Below are 12,527 nucleotides of genomic sequence, written 5' to 3'. Positions count from 1 at the left end.
GAGAGTTTCTGAACATGATATGCACAATATTGGGGAAGCCCTCAATACTGGGCACTGCTACATCAAAGATGCAGTTGAGGATTCATGATGGGAATTCGAAACAGTACTGAACACTCAGTTGAAGGTTATCTCCAGAACTTTAAAAGTCCTCCAGCAAGAGACCAGAAAGCCTTCAAAAGCCACCTGTTTTGGGAATTAATCCTTGCACCAAAAAATTTTGGTCCTGGGAGCAAGCCAACAGACAGCCCAAGGCTAAAGAGAAATTAAATCTGTTGTTGAGATCCCTTTAGAGTAAAAAAAAATTCATTGAGGTGTGACCCCCATTTTCATAGTTGTGACTGGTTCTAATATTATGACCAGTTCGAACTGAACCCCCTGAAGCCTGCCCCTGGTACTTGCCCCTATTACCAGTACTGGTAACCCTTGGCATGACACCTCATTGTGTATCCTTTCACTAGATGGCAAATACCTCGCGTTGTTGAGGTGGAATATATGGAATTTTTATGGATAGCTGCTTTTCCCAATACAGAATGGCGTGTGGTCCCTTCTTTGGCAGGCATTCAGAAACCTCCACAGGATATGTTCATCCTCCTTGCTAGTATGGCAACAAAAGCCATTGAGGCAACCACATTTTCTGTTTCAATGAAAATTATAGTACAGTGTACCTCCATAATCTTGGAGAACCAATACCTCCTTGTGGATGGCACCAGCTTTCTGCCCTTCACTCTTATAACAATTAATCATGTGAAGGCAGATATTAAGAACTTTGCAGTTAGTACAGGGAAGCATAAGAAAATGTTGGAAATTAGGCTATTTATTTTTACCATCCCAGTATCTGGTAATTCCACAAAGGAATGGACAACACTTGCCCTTCCTTTTAATTGGGAAAAGTTCCAGTTCAGTGTGGCCACCCAGAAGTTTGGTGCCCCCGTGGGCCAAATCTCAGATGGAACAACCACTTCAGAGTTTTATGCAAGGCTCCACCTCGTTTCTGTTCTAGCCTCATTCACTATTCTTGAAGTAACTACAGTGAGGCTCCCAGAGCCTTGTAGGACTGTTTTGGCTGCAGTTGCAAAGACCTTTTGCAAACCTTATGGTGGCATTTTTGAGATTTCATGGAGTAGCACCAGAGGACCTGAAAAGAGTTGTGTGCTGCAATTTCCAGATGACTACTGCATTTGAATTACTATACTTTAATTCATTCCATGATGGACTTGGACAGCCTCAGTTGATCTGAAAGACATAAAAGACATTCCTGTTACCATTCCTTCCACCCCTTCCTAGGAGTTCAGATAGCAAAGGACAAGTTTCAGATTCTAGGTCCTACTCTTTGCATTATATATTGCACAGAGAGTCTTCATGAAATTGGCAGCAATAGTTGTCCTGGAACTCAGAAAAGAAGGAATTCAACTGGTAGCCTACCTAGACAACTATTCGAGGGAGCTACCAAAGAAGTGTGTTTATGAAACCTGAGGGTGTTGGTGAGTGTTTATGAAACCTTAGAGTGGTAGTCAGCAGACTCCAGTCTAAGGGTCTTCAGATAAACTGGAACAAGTCCCACCTCACACCCACTTGGCATTTTTGTTATCCCACCTGGGTTTTTTGCTTGAAGTTAGACAGTTGGGAAGATATTCTGTCTGTGGCCCTGGAAGGGAACTCTGCAAAACAGGTCAAAATGAGTCCACCATCCGTGTTGGTAGCAATACACATGGATGCCTCCTTAACAGGTTGAGAAGGCCATTGAGAGCATTGTCATGTAGGGGGAAGATGGTCACCTATTTAGGGAGGTGTTGCATCCATTTCCTGGAGCTGGGACAATGTTCTATCACCCACACACTTAGCTGCACTGTTATTTCTGGCCAAGAATGAGGGCTTTGAAAAAGAAATCCCCTATTCTGCAGGAACTCAGAATTGCAGATAAGACATTGTGCCCAGTCCAAGCACTCTAGGTTTACCTAGATGTCATGGCAAACACCCCAGATGGTCCTTTTTTCTTACACCCTATCACAAACAAGCCACTTTCTCTGCATGGGCTGAGAATAGTTTTGATGCCCTAATTAGAAAGGCATAATCACTTCCTGGTTTGCATGTGGCATCAGGGGAGTTGGTGCATCCCTGGCTTATGTTGGAGGCATTTCTTGCAAAGAAGGCTCAGAATTTACAAGGCAGTCCTCAGAGGCAGTGTTCCTCGAACACTGCTACCATGACATCCAGTCTCAGAGGCACCTTAGCAAAAAATAAAGGGCCTTCTTGATGCTGTAGTTATTCTGAGATATTGCCAGGGAGAGGTGCAATAATGCTTTTTTCCAACCTGGCACGATTCAGTAAATCACTTAGGACCACATGGAATAATACATAATGGGTATCCTGAATAAAAGAAGTTAGGTAAAAACTTACATGACTTTGCCATGGACCACCATTCTTCTGTCTGGGTCTTTTGAGATTTTTTAATCGGGAGATAGGCCATTTTGTCCCTTTTCGAGGATTGTATGCTCCTTTGAGGACAAACAGCAGCAGTCTATCAAAAAACAAGTTTTGAAGAAGGAAAAACCTATTTTTGGTAGCCTATGTGAGTCCTCAGACCCAACTTCTTTCCCTGATGAAAAGGCTTAGGAAATTGTGGTGAGTATTATTCTTTCACAAACCTGGTGAGCAATGGGAATATTTGCCAGTTTGTTCACTGTTGCCACATCTGTGTGAGAAGGGTGAAGGAAAACTGGGTAAAAACTGTAGGCAAGGAAAAGTGCCTTCTTGCCTTGAATCCTTTTATACTTCATTAGTATCAATCACAGGCATTATTCTGGCCAAGACCAACTTAGAGAGAATCCTTTGATATTGGTTGGTCTGTCTTATGGAGTCCTGAGGGGACCTTCAGACTAAATCTTTTTGGGATTCACAGTGGCTACCAAAAATAGGTTTATCCTTAGTGAAAACCTCTTTTTTTAAAATAAAGTCTCCAAAATTATGTAGTCAAATTAATGCATTGAAATGTGCAAGGAACAGGAATTCATTTTTTCCCTAATAAATACTGTATCAAAAAAAAGATTGATGTATAAATCCTTTTAGCCCTATAACATTGATTTATAAATCCTTTTGCCTATAACAAATTAAAGAAATTTCCTTTCCAATGGTATGTATTTATGCCAGTGACTGCATATAAAAATGTAAGGAAAAATAATACAAATTTGTGGTTTTTATGGTTAGGACAGGTTTAATGATAATTCTCTTTGGACAGACTCTACTTGCAAAGGAAATAGAGATAAACCATCCCACAACAATCTCAGACATCAGAATACTTTTGGTTAATTTTTAATTGTCATTTGACTTTATTGGAATCTCAAGGGAAGATATTTTCACATTGTCATTTGATGTCATCAGGATCTTAAAGGGTTAATAAGTAAATAGTTTGGTTTTGCATTTTTTTTTTTTTTATTATTCCAGGGTATAGTCTCAGTCATGTACAAAACTATCATTTCAGATTGGGGATTTTTTTTACTGTTAATATGGTGTTCTTTTGCCTTCTTAATGATTGATATTTCTGGCTTCAAATTGTAATCAAAGCTTGTCTAAAATAATGCCATAAATTGTAGTTATCTAAGTGTATGAAAAGACAGATGCAGTTAAATGACTTGTAGAATAGAATTTACGGTATACTACTATGAAGAAATTTTATTTTCTCAAGGAGCAAATTGTGCTAATGGTATATTCCATTAAGACTGCATGACATATATCTTAATCAAGAGGAATGGATTTTGTAACTGATTTTGTTATGAATCTTGGAAACCACTGGTGTGACTGTACAGACTGACCTAAAAGATTTTAACCATTCTAACATGTATCTGAATTTTGTATGTTGGCTTAGTTTTGCCTTCCCTGGCTGTTTATGTTGTCCAGGGAATTGTATGCAAACACTGTAGTGCTAATTTTGCCTGCAAGAGTTTGGAATTGAGATTGAGTGTGCATGTTTTGTGTTCTGGGTTTTTTTTTTACTGCAACTCTGTCATGAAGTTGATTTTCTCCTATGCACTCATTCATGTATCTTGTGGTAATTAGGTAACATGCCTAAGCAAAAGCAGTAAGTTGTTAAATGTATAAGCACACAGAATATTAAAACACTATGCTTTATACTACATACCAATTACAGTACTTTTATTCAGAATATCCTCTGCTCTAACCTTTCAGTTTACAATCTTAGATCTACAAAGTCAAGAAATGAGAGCTTAGGCATGTGACAAAAGAGTCCTCAATTTTGGAAGGTCTCATTCATCTTCTAACTAACCCCCTTTGCTCATTAAAAGTAGAGTTTGGTACTCAGTATATTTTCAGAATGGGTGCTTTTGCATTAAGAAAAGTAATATTTGTTCCTGTGGAAATACAGACCATCTCCTTATAGAAGTATCCTTCAATATGAGCTGGAAGAGGGTTGTTGAACTTAAGTAAAAGGTCGTTAATGGATGATTATGGAGTTCAGCAGGGGAATTTCTCTCACTCAGCTACTGTCACCAAGCACTCTTTCTTCAGTTGCCTTGAAAAGTAGATATTTAGCTGCACTCTTGCTGTGTTTGAAAGTTGGCTGAATATATGGCTTTTGTTTAATTTGTCTGTTTGTGTGGGTTGTTTATCCTTTTTGTTTATTATGGAGATAAAAACAAGGACAAAGTCATTGTGAGGGACAAGGGTGACTTTGCAGGTGCTTCATGTCCCTGTAAACAATGACCCTTACAGTTATTTCTTTTTTTGTAGGGGGGAAATTGTGCACCCATATTTCCCCCTGCAAAGGTCTTCCTCACAGTGGGAGAAGTTGTGTAAGAAGAGGTGGAAAGAAATGAAGTGTTTCCAGGCTTCAGGGTGGACAGGCCTCCAGTGACCTGCTAAATCCTGCCAATTCATTCCTCTCTGGCCCCTATTTTTCCTATACCACTTCCTCCTCCAAGTACTACCCCCTCTTGGTCTTGGGGAGAGTCGGGGTGTCTTCTTGTGGCAGAAAGGGATCCTACCACTTGCCCTTCTTGGAGGACATTCCAGGTACTCAAGCGAGTTCCTTCCCTGGTGTGGCACTGATATGAGTACCTCTTTTGCCTTCCACACCAACTAATGATTTTGATCCAGGCAACAAGTTGTCATCCAAAGATTACCTGCAGAAGATCAGGCCCTTAACATTCTGGCTAGCTCATCTTTCATAGGGTTTCTGGACCACCTGGCATCTGCAAAGGAAAGTTTTTGCACTGTTCAAGCTGCTGCTTCTTTGGCATTCTGTAAGGAGAGTATCTTCTTGTAGCAGTTGCTCTCCCTGTACCAGATCTTCTTGCTTCCCCTACAGCAGCATTGAGGACTATACTAGTCTTGACAGGTCCTCCAGCCTTGAAGATGAGTAAAACTTGCGATATGAGGGTGAAGAAGTATTCTTGCATTCTTCTTCATCCTCATCTTGCTCAGCTCATGTGAGATCCCTAGATGTGTGCATGCCAGGCTTGGGTTTGTTTATGACTGATCCCCTCTCAGGACTTGCTAGTCTTGGGAGGACTTGTTCACACAGCCCATCCACCTTTCATGCACGTAGTTCTCCACAAGTGCAGAAGGCGTTTGTGCAAAGCATTTTGCTTGCCTGTACTACTATTCCCTTTACTAACTCGGCTGGTGCTGAGTATAGGCAAGGCATAGGTTGGCTGATACAGATTTTGAAAGTGGTTTGGAGGGAAGGTCTTCCAGGGCATGTGGTGTTTCCCCCATACACATAGTGCCAATCAGAAACCACAACCCTAGGAATGGGCACAGGAGCAGTTAGGTGAGTCTTCCTTTCTAGTGGGAGAGGATCAAGTGCATGCTCTTGAGGATATGAAGGGCCAGGATGGTCCCTCTTCTCCAGAACCTCAGCTAACTGAGCTATAGCATCATTTCTGAGAGGTTATCATGCTCATTTGTGAGCCTAATAATCTTGGGAAGGTTTCCATAGCTCCACACCTCCTGATCTTGTTGATCAAGCCTACCCTTGGGTGCATTCCTGAAGTGAGGCAGTCAGTCAGGTTGCCATGGTCCCAGCTTGCATGTGGTGTCCAGTAGAACTCTCTGATCTGTGGGTTAGAGAGTTTCTTGTCATCCAGGAGATTGCACAAGCTCCTTTCTGTGCCAGTCAAGCTTAGGAGGACTTCTCAGTCTGCAGGCTGACAAACTACCTCCCCCTCTTAGAGAAACTCCACCAGGAAGATACATCCTTGGTTGTCAAGTTTTGTACCATGGAGTTTGTTGTATTGGCTTTCCTGAAGGCCACCTCAAGGGTAGATCTTTCTCTAACAAGTTGGCAGAGTTTACTGTGACAGGTGTCTGTCTCATCTCAGGATGAGAAGGTGAAGTTCCAGAGGGTACTGGTGTTGTAGGGATAGGCACTGACTTTCACCAGTGTCAGTCTCACCTACCTTTGTTCTGGGAAGGAAGACATGGTTTTGTCCCTCTTCCTCTTCTCTAGACCAATTTCGTATTAGAATAGTAGTCACTTACTCTGGTGGTACAGTTCGATATTTGGCTCCGTTACCCTTTCCCGAAGGTAGCTTGGAGGCAGTGGTGGAAAGGCAAAGATCGGAGCTCCATGACTCTTTAATCCACCAAACCCTTGGCAGGGGTTAGGACACCTAAACCCAAACCTTGAGGAGCCACAACACTAGGCAGGCTGCTGCTGCAAACTTTGTTTAATACAGTACTACTCAGGCTTAATATTACTCAGTTTGCTATGAGTTTTATTTTTTGTATAACTAAAATATAGATTAGTTTGCCAAATGCAATTGTCAGATTTTCTGATCTTCAAGTGTTTAAGCCAGGGGCAAATTAATCACTGCTTTCTAGTGGCATCTGAATCCAGATATCCGTCTGGAGCTCTCTTGGCAATATGGTCTTTTGACTCGTCCATAAGGGTTTTCAGTGAAGATTTAAAGAAAGAGGTTGTAGAGGACCAGTCTTCATTGTTTTTCAGTTGTTTCTTCCTAATGGAGAAGGGGAATGGGTCTGTAGGCTGGTCATCAAACTCTCACCATTGAACAATTTTGTGTTGCAAATTTGCTCCTGGATTGAAACAGCATGGTTTGCACATGATTCCATCAGAAAGGGCAACATCATGCTTTCTATAAATCTGAAGGGTGCTTCCAAATATCCATCAGAACTCTCTGAAGACTTCTGCTTTTCGGCAACAGGACTGTTTATCAGTCCAAAGCCTCTGCTTAGGACTGGTAACAGCCCCACTGGTGTTTACGTGCCTGCTTGGTTAGTCCTGGCATCCTCTGAGAATGCTTTATCCAGAACAGAGACCTGTTACTCCCATTTGGTCATGAGTTGGAGATCATGGTAAACTGGGAGAAGTTGGGTCTCATGCCTGAGCAGCAGGCAATGTACCTAGACAGTTCATAGACTTGGTAGCAGTAAGAGCTTTCCTTCAGACTATCGGATGAGCAAGCTCAGGGAGGTATTAGTACTGTTCCTTACCCAGCAGGAACAACAAGCTTGGCTCTGCCAGGCTGTTTGTCGACCACCTGTCATCTTTAGAGAAGCTTGTTCCACATGGACAAATCCACCAGTGCTTGATTCAATGGCAGTTGAAGTAGCACTGATCAGCCCCATGCAACCTCCCCTCTCAACTTATACCCTTGCCCCAAGAAACCAGGGAGGGTCTAGTATGGTGGCAGGCCAATGGGAACTTCTTGGCAGTTCTTAAGAATTCTCTTTCTTTCAAAATGCATTTATTCACAGATGCATTAAAGGAGGGCTGGGATGCACACACTCCCACATTGTAGGTTGGCAATGAAGATACATAAATTGGGCTTTGCTATTCTGTCAAGCTATCAGCCAGATAAATTCCAGGCTGGCAGAATCTGCTGACAGACTAGCTCAGTTACCAGTTGTAGGTTGTAGGGATTGAATGGTACCAACTTTATCCTAAAAAATCTGAGAGGCAGTTAGAGCTCTGGGGTTCTCGTATGCTTGACCTGGTTTCCACCTGCCTGAACTTAAACCTTCCAGTGTTCTTTTCTCTTGTTCCAGGTCCATGTGTGATGATGGAAAATGCACACAAACACCCCTTGGGCAATCAGGATGTTTATGCCTTACCACCACTCAGCCTGGTACATTGGTGATCAATAGTTTTGATGATCCTGGTTACTCCTCATTGGCGTCAAGATAGTAGTGCCAAGATCTGCTGACTTTCCTGGGTTAGGCACCAATTGAGGTTCCTTCTTGTCCCACTCTTCTTTGCCAGTCACATGTTCAGAGGTACCACATTACCATTATTCAGCTTCATGCTTGGAGGTATGCAAGCTGTCTTGTGAAAGAGAGGTTCATCTCACAGGTCTGCAGTGGAGGTATATGAGAACCTCTGTCCTTCTGCAAATATGTATCAAGGAATGTGGGCCAGTTTCAGTCATTTGTTTCATAGAAGTCTTTTCCAGTTTGAGTGTCTGTTCCACAGGTCGCAGACTTCTCAGCTAAGTTTGCCAAGACAAGCTTCCCTCAGTTTCTGCTGCAAAGGCTCTTGCTCAGCCTTGAGCACAGTTTTAAGACTGAAGGGCCTGGATCTCTCCCTTTCAGTGGGGCTATCCATGCTCACAAGAAGGCTTGGACCTTCTTGTCCTCCTTGGGAGCTCCATCCTCCCAAGTGAGATATGACCCTTGTCTTATGTAGCCCAATTCAAGCACTTTATCAGCCCATGGGGGAAGCTTTGGACCAAGAGTTAACCCTTAAGTCTGTCTTTTTTACTAGTTTTGCCTTGGCAAAGTGCATCAGGGAGTTAAATGGACACTCAAGAGGGTTTAGGCACCCAGCTCCTTTCAGACAAATATCTATCCTGAGTACTTTTGCTTAGTGTAAGCCTGGAGATATGAGTGCAGAGTGATGTCTATCTTTCTTCCTAGCAACATCTAGGCTGGGATATCAACTGGGATCAGACAAGATGTTATATAGGTAACTACACTTTGAGCACCCAGTACTAAAGATCTGGCTGTGAGATGCAACTCCCTCACTCCTTATAACAAGAGGGGATGGACAATCGTATAGCTATGTTCCCATCAGTTTGTGTTAGCCAGAATTAGTGACCTGACTTTAAATCCCATACAGTGGATATCATTGTTCTCTGATCTTTAGGCTCTCCATATCCTAAAACTCACTCCTTGGGCCCCCGCTGTTCTGTCATATGTATACCAGAACTGGTAGGATGTTACAGGAGCTAATGCATCCCCTTGCTCGCACTCTCAACCAGGATCATGGCATATCTGGGTAGTATTCAACCCCAGTCAATTGTCAGAGATAATTTCCCACCTAAGGATTGAGTTTCCTATATAAAAAAACAGTTATTTTGTTTCTGTAGGAACAAATACTGTATCAAACTTAAAATAGTTTGTATTTTTCCTGATTACACAAACCAGAGCCTTTTATTGTAGTTCCCACTGCAACCACCCAGTGTTGTCCATGACAGCAGGTGAGTGAGAGGTATTCCCCCTTTTTCCTCCATAATCTCCAGTTAACAAACTTATTAGTGTACCAAGCTCAATGACCATTTCCCAGCATATGCCGAAGGATACTGTGTATGAAAGGCTCTGGTTTTTATACCTATAAAAAATTAAAATTGCCATAAAATATGATAAATTTTTTGCTTATAAGTAGAATTTCCCTTATAAATCTTTGAATAATAGATTTTCCAGATAAATACTCGCGTGAAGATATGAAAAAAGTTGGGGGAAAACATTGTAACATTATATGTTAATGGGGAACTCAAATGTAGAACTACAGAATATAGTAACTCATTCCAAAGGGTCATATATCCTGAATTTTTCTTCGGTCGTTATTCTTGGGTAAAGAGATTATGGGAGCAAGAAAATACAGCTGAGCAACTCTGTGTTAAGTTCAGTAATGAGTCTTAATATTTTATTCTGATTAAGCAGTAGGAATTGAATTAAGGTATGGCATTATATTTTTTATTGCAGCTTTGTGGGGAACTCAAATCAGCTAAAGAGGACCTTAGTGCAACCCAGGATGAATACAAAGCCTCACGTGAAATTATAGATCTGTTGCAAAAGGAGCTTGATGCTCTTCATCAGGAGAAAAGCACTTTGTAAGTACTACTTTATTAGATAATTCATATACATGTGTGTATACTTCCATTAGGACTTCAAGTATAAATTATTTTCAAGTGCAACAAGCTATAAATGCCACTTTTTCCAGTGAAGCAGCCAGCACTTTCAGTAGAAATATCATCGTTGCTTTCCAGTTTTAGTTTGGGTTGCTTTGCTTTAGCACTGTTCTTTCTGTTAAAGTAAAGCAACCACAAACCACGCATACAAAATATAAAGTAGAAGCCAGAGTTTCTAGTAAGTGAACGAGTGTCATTTCTGGCAAATATGCAACCTCGTGTTTAATTGGATCCTTGTAGAAAAGAAAATGAGTGGTTTTTCTTCTCATGACTTTTATTATTTTTATTTTTATCTGTCAAAAATAGAAAAAATAGACTATTCATAATTAATGTAATGTGCAAGTAATATACCAAAGGTGGTTGCTGGATGAAAAAAAGAGCTATTCAGGCAAATGGACAGTATCCACAATACAGTACTCACATCTAGCATAAGTGATGCATGTAGCCTGAGGGTGGACTAGTATTTTTTTGTTTTCTGCATCTATATCTGATGGATTTTTAAATATGGTTAATCTTTAAGTGAAATTTGCTTTGATATTATTCCTTTGTTGTTTCCATATTTGATGCAACTGATATTAAAGTTCTTATATGTTTTATAATAAACCCATCAATCTTGATTAGCCTTAATTCATAGTTTAAATTCCCCAGACACATAGTATACAAAGTTTGAAAATGGAAGATGAATAGCAAAAATCATCTACTAAGTGACAGCATTCACATGTTCCATAGATAGATAGATAGAAACACCCAATCTCATCCTTTCATGTCTTTTTGTAGGTTGCACTAGCCACAAGAACTCTCCAGCCTAGTCAAGTTTGAAAGTTAATATTTCACTTAATTTAATTTTATTTGTTTTTCTTCTATAGTATATCTTATAGTATGTTGCTGATTATGCCCCATTACTGTCTGTAATTCGGCCTTTCACTTTCTGTAGCTATATATATATATATATATATATATATATATATATATATATATATATATATATATATATATAAATATATATATATATATATGTATGTATGTATATATATATATATATATATATATATATATATATATATATATATATATATATATATGTACAGTAGACCCTTGACTCATTTAACACAATCCGTTCCTAGACCTTGGTAGTGTTCAAATTGTGACGACTGAGCTAATCTCCCCATAAGGTTTAATGGGAATAATATTAATTGGTTCTCGACCCCTATTTAACCAATATATATTATGTATATTTTGCCTTATTTTACACAGATAATGTAAAAGTCAGTGTAAAAAACCTTAATATATCTAATAATATAATTTAAAATGGTAAACTAACACTATAAAAACGTTTGTAAAGTGAACACTTACTATGACTGGCAAGACTTCTGGCTTGACGGACAAGAGAAGAGGAGGGTGGTGGGTGGGGAGGAGGTTATTGTGTGGAAGGAGACCCTCCCCCCATCCAGGTCGGGGGAGATCTCGTTTCCAGAGATTCAACTCTTCTAGGTTTTTTGGTGAACTTTTAATCACAAACTTATCCAATGTCTGTTGCCTTTTCCTTCCTTGCATAACTCTTCTGAAATGGCTCATTAAATTTTCATTGAGCATATTCACGATCCTGTTCGTAACAATTTTGTCCGGATGATACAATTCAAGGAAGCACTGGACATCATTCCACTTTTCCAATGCGGCTTTTATCACATCACTGCTGACATCTGTAACTTCCTCCCCATCCTCCTCTTCGTCAGTTGATTGCTCCGGCAAGTTGCTCCTGCTGCTCTTTGTGGAGTTGAACAAGTTCGTCCATGCAGTCAAATCTTCTGAATGTTCAGCGACCAATTCTTCAACATCTTCGTCGTTGACTTGTAGACCCATACTGTTGCCCATGGACACAATTTCTTGCACAATCTCTGCATGAAGCCCTCAAAGTCACGGACAGTTACGCACTGGGGCCAAAGTTTCCATACGCAGAATTTAATGCGATCACGTAACTTCAGTCCATGCGTTATCAATGAGGGTTATGCAGTGAAAAACATTAAAGTCGTCTTCCAAAATTCTTTTAAGGTTAATTTTGTCTCTTCAGTTACACGGAAGCATCTGGAGAAGAGCGCCTTCGTATATAATTTCTTAAAATTGCTAATGACTTGTTGGTCCATGGGCTGGAGAACAGAGGTCGTGTTGGGTGGAAGGAACTTGAACTGAATGAAGTCATGTTCACTGCAGTCAGCCAAATACGAAGGGTGTGCGGGGCATTATCCATGATCAGAAGGCACCGCAGGGGCAGCTTGTTCTCTGTTAGGTACTGACTAACGGTCGGCGCAAACACTTCATCAATCCACTCCATAAACAAACTCCGTGTCACCCATGCTTTTGTAT

The 12,527-nt window shown here is 40.5% G+C and overlaps 1 protein-coding gene across 1 annotated transcript in view; it reads left to right on the top strand.

The window, feature by feature from the left end:
• Positions 1 to 12,527, top strand: part of LOC136849680 (TBC1 domain family member 2B-like) — a 546,715-nt gene that overhangs the window by 113,596 nt on the left and 420,592 nt on the right. The window contains 1 exon segment of the mRNA XM_067123026.1: positions 9,961 to 10,088. Coding sequence (XP_066979127.1) covers positions 9,961 to 10,088 — 128 coding nt within the window.

This window comes from Macrobrachium rosenbergii, chromosome 21, assembly GCF_040412425.1.
Source record: "Macrobrachium rosenbergii isolate ZJJX-2024 chromosome 21, ASM4041242v1, whole genome shotgun sequence".
NCBI classification, from domain to species: Eukaryota; Metazoa; Arthropoda; class Malacostraca; order Decapoda; family Palaemonidae; genus Macrobrachium; species Macrobrachium rosenbergii.
Note: the sequence above shows the minus strand (reverse complement) of the source record. Positions and strands in the feature narration are given on the sequence as shown.